The 10,245-nt window shown below is 50.3% G+C and overlaps 2 protein-coding genes across 2 annotated transcripts; one reads left to right on the top strand and one right to left on the bottom strand.

Annotated features, from left to right (window-relative positions):
- LOC309603922 (olfactory receptor 14C36-like) lies at positions 1 to 1,053 on the top strand (the record flags this gene model as incomplete). Its single annotated transcript, XM_082338800.1, has 1 exon — positions 1 to 1,053. The coding sequence occupies one exon, from the start codon at positions 1 to 3 to the stop codon at positions 1,051 to 1,053; it is 1,053 nt and encodes a 350-aa protein (XP_082194926.1).
- A 7,771-nt stretch (positions 1,054 to 8,824) lies between these two features.
- On the bottom strand, positions 8,825 to 9,784 carry LOC309603921 (olfactory receptor 14J1-like; the record flags this gene model as incomplete). Its single annotated transcript, XM_082338799.1, has 1 exon — positions 8,825 to 9,784. The coding sequence occupies one exon, from the start codon at positions 9,782 to 9,784 to the stop codon at positions 8,825 to 8,827; it is 960 nt and encodes a 319-aa protein (XP_082194925.1).
- Positions 9,785 to 10,245: the final 461 nt, after the last annotated feature.

Here is a 10,245-nt window from a genome sequence, read left to right as displayed (position 1 = left end):
ATGGACTTGATTTTGCTCAGAGAAGTTCATCCTAACTTGTTGCTGCCTTTTCCCCCTTGGACAGTGCCACATGCCCAGAGGAAAGACATGTCCAACAGCAGCTCCATCACCAAGTTCCTCCTCCTGGCATTCGCAGACACACGGGAGCTGCAGCTCTTGCACTTCTGGCTCTTCCTGGCCATCTACCTGGCTGCCCTCCTGGGCAACGGCCTCATCATCACTGCCATAGCCTGCAACCACCGCCTCCACAGCCCCATGTACTTCTTCCTCCTCAACCTCTCCCTCCTTGACCCGGGCTCCCTCTCCACCACTGTCCCCAAAGCCATGGCCAATTCCATCTGGGACACCAGGGCTATCTCCTTTTTGGGATGTGCTGTCCAGATCTTTGTGTTTGCATTTTTTATTTCAGCAGAATTGTGTCTCCTCACCATCATGGCCTATGACCGCTACATTGCCATCTGCAAACCCCTGCACTACGGGACCCTCCTGGGCAGCAGAGCTTGTGTCCACATGGCAGCAGCTGCCTGGGGCACTGGGTTCCTCTATGCTCTCCTGCACACTGCCAATACATTTTCACTACCCCTCTGCCGAGGCAATGCTGTGGACCAGTTCTTCTGTGAAATCCCCCACATCCTCAAGCTCTCCTGCTCAGACGCCTACCTCAGGGAGATTGGGCTTATTGTGGTTAGTTTCTGTGTGGGCTTTGGGTGTTTTGTTTTCCTTGTGCTGTCCTATGTGCAGATCTTCAGGGCTGTGCTGAGGATCCCCTCTGAGCAGGGATGCCACAAAGCCTTTTCCACGTGCCTCCCTCACCTGGCCGTGGTCACCCTGTTTATCAGCACTGGAATGTTTACCTACCTGAAGCCCCCCTCCATCTCCTCCCCATCCCTGGATCTGGTGGTGTCAGTTCTGTACTCGGTGGTGCCTCCTGCAGTGAACCCCCTCATCTACAGCATGAGTAACCAGGAGCTCAAAGATGCAGTGTGGAAAATGATGACTGGAAGCTTCTCTGAAGCAATAAACTGTCCATTTTCTTATGCATATCACTTATAATGTATCTCATTACAGTCTCAGCCTGTCTTTTGGAGGTTTGGTGGTTGTGGCAGTTGTCTTTTTGCTCAGATTTGCTTGTGATAATGTTGTGCACAAAGAAATGTCATTATTCATACCATTTCTGATTCACTATCTACCTTTCTAGTCTTACCCAGAGCCTTGAAAGGAGAGACATGTTCTCTGTGCATTTAAAAAAATAAAGGACCCTGCAGTGACTTTTTTGTCTGAGACTTACCTTTTTCTGAGACTTTCTGTGGTGCTGCACGGCACTGTCTGTGTGGTGATGTGGAGGGGGAAAGAGTCTCAGCACAGCAGCACAGCCAGGCAGCACCAGCGCTTGGTCTTTCCAGAGCTGCTCTCTTTTAAATTCCACACTCTCGTTCTGAGCCCCTCTCTTGGTGTAAGGAAGGATTGCTCTGGCAGCTTGGTCACAGGCCTTTTGTGTGGCAGTCCTGTGACTGCAGGCAGGGACAGGCAATGGGCACTTCTGTGACAGAGCTGACCTCCAGAACAGAGTTTCCATCATACAAGGGGATCTCCTGATGGCAGTGCCTGAAATCATAGGTCTTCTACTTTTTCTCTCAAGAACAAACCCAAGAAAGTGCCCTCAAGAGGAAAACACAGCTAAACTGTTTGAGTATTCAGTGTGGGAGCACATGGCAGTGTCCTTGCACAGCCAGACCTCCTGGGGGAGATAGGAAGGACCAGCAGAGCAGGCTCTGGGCTGAGCCCATGGTCGCTGGACACCCCAGGGAAGCTGCCCCAAGGCAACCATCACAGAGCAGCCAATAACAATCACCCTTTCCAGCACTGGACTGTCACCCCACCTCGTACAGGTTGGTTATCCCTCCACAGTGGCACACCAAATGACTAGGTCAGAAGTCCATGTTTGTGTTGTACAGAGGTGAGATCAGGGAGGAGATATTCCTGGAAGAAATGTCAAAGCATATTGAAGAGAGGGAGGTAATTAGAGAAAGCCAACACGGCTTCACAAAGGCCAACTTGTGCCTGACTACTCTAGTGGCCTTCTGCCATGAAGTAACTGCATTAATGGACAAGGGAAGAGCTACAGACATCACCTGTCTAGCCTTCTGTAAGTCCGCTGATATGATCCCCCACAACGTTCTTGCTGCTGCTAAGTTGGAGACATACAGATGTGACAAATGAATTCTTAGATGGATAAGGAACTGGCTGGATGGGTGCATCCAAAGAGTTATAGTCAATGGCTCCATGTCTGAGTACTAGTACTAGTGCTAGTACTCACCAAGTGGTGTCTCTCAAGGGTGCATACTGGGACCAGTACTGTTTAATATCTTCATCAGTGACATAGTCAGTGGGATTGAGTGCACCCTCAGCAAGTTTGCAGATGACACCAAGCTGAGTGGGACAGTTGATTCGCTTGAGGGGAGGGACGACATCCAGAGGGACCCGGACAGGCTTGAGTAGGAGGTCCGTGCAAACCTCATGAAGTTCAACAAGGCCAAGTGCAAGCCCATTCACCTGGGTCGGGGCAATCCCCACTGTCAGTAGTGACTGGGAGATGAATGGATTGAGAGCAGCCCTGCAGAGAAATGCTTGGGGATATTGGTGGGTAAAAACTTGGACATGGGCCAGCAATGTGTGCTTGCAGCCCAGAAAGCCAACCATATCCTGGGCTGCCAAAAAAATCATATCCAGCAGGTGGAGGGAGGTGATTCTCCCTTCTAACAAGTAATGAGAAAGGGGAGACAATTACTTCAACTCACTCTTTTGGCAAGGCTCCTCTTTATATGTTCTAGGACACTGCTGGCCACCTTTGCTACCAGGTCTCACTGCTGGGTCATGTTTTGCCTTCAGTCCCCCAGCACCACCAGGGCCTTTTCCGCAGAGCTGCTCCCCAGCCAGGCAGTCCCCAGCCCCTGCAACTGCAGGCTGTTAGGCTGTCCCAGGTGCAAGACCTGGTGTCCTGGTTTAACCCCAGCTGGCAACTAATCACCACACAGCCGCTCACTCACTCCCTGCCTCCAGTGGGATGGGGGAAGAACTGGAAGGGTAAAAGTGAGAAAGAAACTTGTGGGTTGAGATTTAACCAGTTTAATAACTAAAAATAAATAATAATAATAATAATAATAATAATAATAACAACAACAACAACAACAACAACAACAAAAACAAAGAAATTTAAGGAAAAGAGGAAAAAAAAAAAGAAAAGTGAGAGGAAAATAAAACGCAGGAAAAACAAGTGATTCAAATGAAAACAGTTGGTCAAATATAACTGACTGATGTGTAGCCAGTCCTCAGTCAGAGCCCCTCCCCACCAACCTCCCCTCCCCGCCCTGTTTTATTGCTGAGCATGACGTCATACAGTCTGGAAGATCCCTTTGGTCAGTTGGGGTTAGCTGTCCCAACTGTGTCCCCTCCCAACTTCTTGTGCATCTCCACCCTACTCACTGGTGGGGTGGAGTGAGAAGCAGAAAAGGCCTTGACGCTGTGTAAGCACTGCTCAGCAGTAACTGAAACATCTGTTTGTTTTCAACACTATTTTCATCACAAATCCAAAACATAGCCCCATACAAGCTACTATGAAGAAGTTAAACTCTATCCCAGCCAAAACCAGTACATCTGGCCTTTGTCCTTCATCTATCTCGTGAAGTTCCTGATAGGACAGTCCTTCTGCATGTCAGGTTTGCCCTGAATGGCATCCCTAGGGCACAGGAATGGTCCCCCCAATTTAGTGCCATCCACAAACGTGGTGACATTTGCCTCCTCTGTGTCATGGATACAGGTGTTAAACTGCACAGGGCTCAGGAGAGTCCCCTGTGCTGCCCCACAATGCCCCAGTATGACCCACTGGCCTCCAGGTAGGGCATGACCCCTTCTCTCTCAGCTCACTGCTCTCTCAGCCTCGTCATCCAACTGGTGTTTCACCCATCTGTTTGTCGACCCATCCAGACTGTAATGGCCCAATGTGGGTACAAGGATATCGAGGGAGACCATGCCAAAAGTCTTGCTGAAGTGGAGGTAAAGGACATCCACTGTTGTCCCCTCGTGCATAAAAGCAGTTCCTTCATCAGGAAGGCCATCACGTTGGTGAGGCAGGATTTACCCTTGGATAATCCATGCTGACTGCATTTGGACACCTTCTGCTCTTTGAGGTGCCCAGCAATGTCCCCCAAGAGCACTCATGGGAAGGCTCACTCCTCCCCCAAGTGAGCTTGTACAGCCTGGCGTTCCCGGGGTTGCACTTTTGGCCTCTCTCAAAGATGGCTGCAACATTGCTTTGTCCTCACTCCCAAGAGACCTCTACCAATCCCATGACCTTTCAAAAGGGATATTCCAATAAAATACCGATCTTCCAGTGTCACTTCATTACCACTGTTCTGTCTGTTATACAATGTATTGAATTTAAATTTAAATTAAATTTAAATTTAATTTACTAAAATAATTTTATTTTTATCTTCCATATATTTTCATCTCTCTTGATAGAAGAACAATTTCTAACGTCATCTTTTCAGATGCAGACTGCCTAGACAAAAGCCCTTTCCCTTATTCTTCAGTGTTCTGCTCCCCTTACTCTTGGTTCATTCAGATTCCTCTCACCCATCCAGTTGCAGCTTTGACATCAGGGACTTAAAAGTTTGCCTGTCTTGCAGCAGTCTAATTGTCTCCTTAGCCAACTCTTTAATTATGTTTGTATCTATCTTCTTTGTATCTCCCTACCTGAAATAGCTCTCCCTAGATTATCCCCTGTAGAAAGGCAACCTCATTAGAGGCAGCTTGGACTTAGCAGATGCTTGCAGAGTGTGTTTTCTTTATGGAACTTGACCGTGCTTGACTTTTCCTTTGCTTGCAAATAGGAAAAACCCTCCTGTGCCTGTGTGCAGCCAGGTCTCTAAGGAGAGCAGGGGGGAGATGGTACAAAGGAGCTGTACCATCCAGCTGCAGAGATCAGTGGAGAAGTCTGCTGTAAGGAAAAGTCGCAGGTGGGCAAGGAGAGAAATGGTGGGGTTGGGGAGGTGAGGTGGGAGGTTGTCAGAGCTCAAGGGACAGCTTCTCCTAGCAGTCCACACCTCCTGAGGAGACACCCTGCATTGATATCTATTGGAGAATGCTGCCGTCACCTCTTCTCTAAACTGAAAAATAATAAACTACACCCTTGGAAATAAAACCTTATGTTTATTAGAAGCTCTTTGAAATCTTTCCCCATAACTATGCTAGGAAACAGCTCCAATTATCTGTACAACTCTTGAAGACTTGATGAAACTTATGGGAAGAGACATGGCTCGTTAGGGCTTGCTTTCTTTCAATGAGCTCCATGGAGTATTTGTGGTGAGTCCTTCAGCTTGAGGTACTGAGAGGAGATTGCACAAACCTCTCCAAGAGTCAGCATCAAAAGCAAAACGCAAAGTACCTTGAAGTATTAATGAGTCCCATTACTGGCAAAGCCTCCCCAGGGACTCGTTAAAGTGGATAATTGGAGGCGCTGATTGCAGGTAGGCAAAGGGAATGTGCAGGCAGCTCAGAGGCTGAGGAAACCTTTTTTGTTTGTTTGTTTTAATTGAAGCAGCAAGGCCAAACCCTCACCCCCAGGCAATGGGAGGGCAGATCCTGTCCCTCATGTGTGGGTCAGGACTCTTCCTGGGGGCAGTGGGATGTGAAGGTGAGCAATGCCAAGTACAGGACAACTGTGCACCTCCTGGTTACCTAAGAAGAGGCAAGGAGCAAACCAAGTCCAGAGCCTCAAAATCAAGTTTTGCCTAGTCCAGATGTGGCCGCACCAGTGCTGAGCCGAGGGGGATGATAACCCTCTTGTCTGGGTGGCCACAGTCCTCCTACTGCAGCCCTGTATGCAGTTGGCCTTGCTCACTCTTTCTGGGTGGTGTTTGCTCTAGGAAATGGCATTTGAGATGATACTTCACAGGGTCTGCGTGCCTTTCTTCGTGGGGACATAACAAACCAGAACCTCCAAGTACAACAGAACACCCAAGTCAGGTGCCTGCTGCTGGCACCTACCAGGTTCTCAGGCAGAAGTGATGTCATAGTCAACATCCGAGCCATGTGTCTGCTGACGGGCAATCACCCAAAGAGACTGGAGACTAAAGTGACCTCATGCTCGCCTTCATGGCCATGTGCCTCCTCATGGTCTATGAGCTTCTCAGGCACAATTTATGTCATAATGACATCCCAACCCATCAGCCTTATTGTGGCCTATCAACTGACCAGACAAAAGGAACCTCACCATCATCTTCCAAGCCATGAGCCTGCTGCTGGCCTTTCAGCTTCTCCCAGGAAAGCAAGGTTCCATGATGCGTTAATGGTTACTTGGGAAGACAAACGCCATCGTTCCGTATGTCCCCCCCTTCCTTCTTCTTCCCCCAGCTTTTATTGCTGAGTGTGACGTCATATGGTATGGGATATCGCATTGGTCAGCTGGGGTCAGCTGTCCCAGCAATGTCCCCTCCCAACTTCTTGTGCACCCCCAGCCTACTCGCTGGTGGGGTGGGGTGAGAAGCAGAAAAGGCCTTGCCTCTGTGCAAGGACTGCTCAGAAAGAACGAAACCATCCCTGTGTTATCAACACTGCTTTCAGCACAAATCCAAATCACAGCCCCATACTAGCTACTGTGAAGAAAATTGACTCTACCCCAGCCAAAACCGGCACACCTTCCCCTCCATGGCTGCCCTCCCATCACCCAGCTGTCCCACCAGGGCTCTGCAGTCCCTATGGGCGAGCGTGTTTCTGCATGCCCAGCAGAAATGACATTGCTGGGGAGGGGAGATGGCGGCAAAGTGGAAGTGCGTGGGAGGTTGGCTGGGAGGTTTCTTCTGTCGCAGGAAGAAAGAGATGCCAGGAGAGGCATCGGAGCTGGGAGGCTGATTTTGAGGTCACTTCTTTTGCAGCCTGACTGAATTGCAGCGGGCAGGCAGGTACTGTGACATCATCAAGCATATCACAAACCCCAGCATGACACAGATGGCTGCTCAGGGAGGGCAGAGGTGGGTAAGACCAACGTGGTTGGGCTGTTGCTGGAAGGTCACCTCATGACAGCAACGTGATTGGCCAGGAGCAGGCAGGCATCATGAGGTCATCAAAAGCACCAGATGGGAAGGCTGCAGGCAGATGACTGAGCTGCTGGTCAGGCCCTGCCCTGGGGTGACGCCACCTGTACCTGAAATGGGAACCTATGGGACACGGCATGAGAAACTGCGGGATGTGACAGAGACCCGTGTAAGAAGGGACTAGCAGTACAGGCAGCACGATGTGTCCCAGCTGGGTCTCACGAGTGGTTGAAGAGCAGAGACATGAGAAGAGGCCAAACTGCACAGGTCACTGGAGGGGAGCTTTGGGGAGCTTCTGGGTAGTTGAGTCTTGCAAGTCCAGCAGTGCCAGGGGAAGCCATCAGTGGTGCCATTGAAGGCCTGGATGTCCTAGGCCATGGTTTCCCAACTACCAAATGATGGTAGAAATGGAACAAACCTGAGACCGTTGGGGAAAAAGGAATTGGTGACAGTTGTTAACTGGGGAGGGGACTGGGGCACAGAAAGGGAGGGATCCAGGAGGCCTGGGAGGAAGAAGCCTGTGGATGGGGCAAGGAGAGGGATGCAAGGGGCCAGCTGCAGTTTGGAAGGGGCTGCTCAGGGCTGATCCGTCCAGACCCTGTGCCTGATCTCCATGGTGTGTCCCGCCTTCTTATTAAACTCTGCTCCTGGCTATTTGCTGTGTGAACATACTCAATTGTGTGTGTGTGCGTGCGCGTGTGCACATGTGTGTGTGTATGTGTCTGTGTGTCAGAGAGAAAATGCACGTACGTGCTTTGCTGGCCAACTCCAAGTGGGGCTGGCTGGCAGAAGAGGACACCAGGATGTGGAGACACCCAAGGCTGAAGTTGCCAAGTGGGTAATGGCTCCAAGACTGAGTAGGACACCTGGGCAGACCCACAACTCAGGCCCACACTGGAGGGGCCGTGGGGGTGTGTGCCTGTGGGTTGGTGCTGCAGAGGACCACCAGACCACTCATGACCTTCACAGCAGAGCAGAGAAGGGACCAGGATGGGGACAGTTGTGTTGTCCATGGTTGTGTGTGTTCTGTTGCTGGTGTGGTGGCTGTAAAGGTGCTGTTCCCTGTTGGAGCTGGTCTGTGGATGGTTGGGTATGTTCACCTTTCTTTACTTGCAGATACCGGCATTTAGCACTTTCCCTTTGGGTGACTCCACCTTGGGTGATCTCTCACTTAGCGGGGCTTCAGTCACTGCTTACCCCAGGCATGTGCTCTCCCCATAGAACCCCAAGGCTCTCCAGATCACCTCTCTGGAGAATTTCCTCTGTACTGTCATATCTGAGAAAGCCCTGGGTATGTTCCTCACTGACCAGTCACCATCCCCATGGTCACCACACACCAATGGGTGAGTCCAAATTCCAACCCTTGCTCTCTAACAGCTACTAATGGGACCACGAGCTTGTCTCTTCCAATTCCAAGAAGAAATAGTCCCTTTTGGGGTGAAATTCCTTGGGCCTGTTGCTGACATCAGGAGAAGAGTCCCAACCTCAGTCAGTGCACTGGGGTGATCCCATTTTATTGCAGAAATGCTATGAAAGTGTCAGCTCTGCCTGAGAGAAAGACAAACTTTTCCATCCGCTCCAGGATAGACAGAGCAGGTTCATTCCTCAAGAGAAGCAAGATGGATACAGACGTTTATTTAGAAGAACAATAACAACTAATAACAATACGGATAATGATAAAAAATGATAAAACAGGAAACAAAGGACAGGCCTGCAATGGGGCACCGTGGGAGTCATACCTGACGAGTGATGGAAAATTGACCACTATTGAGAACCATCCTGAAAATAACTTTCCTGATGGACTCCTTCAGCTCCTGGTTCCTCATGCTGTAGATGAGGGGGTTCACTGCTGGAGGCACCACTGAGTACAGCACTGCAACAACCAGATCCAGAGATGGGGAGGAGATGGAGGGGGGCTTCAAGTAGGCAAACATGCCGGTGCTGATAAACAGGGAGACCACGGCCAGGTGAGGGAGGCACGTGGAAAAGGCTTTGTGGCGCCCCTGCTCAGAGGGGATCCTCAGCACAGCCGTGAAGATCTGCACATAGGACACCACAATGAAAACAAAACACCACCAAAATACAAAGGCAGTAAACATGACGAGCCCAAATTCCCTGAGGTAAGAGTCTGAGCAGGCAAGCTTGAGGATGTGGGGCACTTCACAGAAGAACTGGTCCACAGCATTGCCTTGGCAGAGGGGTAGTGAAAATGTATTGGGAGTGTGCAGGAGAGAATTGAGAAACCCAGTGCCCCAGGCAGCTGCTGCCATGCGGACACAAGCTCTGCTGCCCAGGAGGGTCCTGTAATGCAGGGGTTTGCAGACAGCAACATAGCGGTCATAGGACATGATGGTGAGAAGAAAAAATTCTGCTGACATCAAAAACAAAAAGAAAAAAACCTGGGCAGCACATCCTGAGTAGGAAATGGCCCTGGTGTCCGACAGGGAATTGGCCATGGCTTTGGAGACAGTGGTGGAGATGGAGCCAAGGTCAAGAACAGAGAGATTAAGGAGGAAGAAGTACATGGGGGTGTGGAGGCGGTGGTCGCAGGCTACGGCGGTGATGATGAGGCCGTTGCCCAAGAGGGCAGCCAGGTAGATGCCCAGGAAGAGCCAGAAGTGCAAGAGCTGCAGCTCCTGCGTGTCTGCAAATGCCAGGAGAAGGAAGTGGGTGATGGAGCTGCCGTTGGACATTTGCTCCCTCTGGACATGAGGACCTATCCAAGGAGGAAAAGTCACTGACAGTTTAGAGGAGACTTCTCTGAGGAAAAAAACATGGCATTATTCATAGAAAACTCCCTCCCTGAGCTGAATAGATACCCCTGAAAAGATACCCCTGGGCAGGACCCCCAGAGTTGGTTTCAGAACAAAAACTGACCCACATCCCCACCCCAACCCCAGAGAGCAAGAGTACCACGGACAGGTGGAGAAACAGGCAAGAACACTGCAATGCTTCAGAAAAAATGAAGCAAGGACAGAAAGGCATACGGGCATGCTATGAAGCCTCCTTGCCTAGCTGTGCTCGCTGCTGCTCAGCTGATGACACTGTAGGGCAAGTGCTTTTAGCATCTTCTTTGTGTACCACATTCCAAGAAGCCTTCAGCTGGAGGCCCAGCTGCTGAGGTGGTGACTCATGACCTGGACCCCATGGCTTT

This window comes from Platalea leucorodia (genome assembly GCF_965183815.1).
Source record: "Platalea leucorodia genome assembly, contig: HAP1_HAP1_SCAFFOLD_258, whole genome shotgun sequence".
Taxonomy (NCBI): Eukaryota; Metazoa; Chordata; class Aves; order Pelecaniformes; family Threskiornithidae; genus Platalea; species Platalea leucorodia.
Note: the sequence above shows the minus strand (reverse complement) of the source record. Positions and strands in the feature narration are given on the sequence as shown.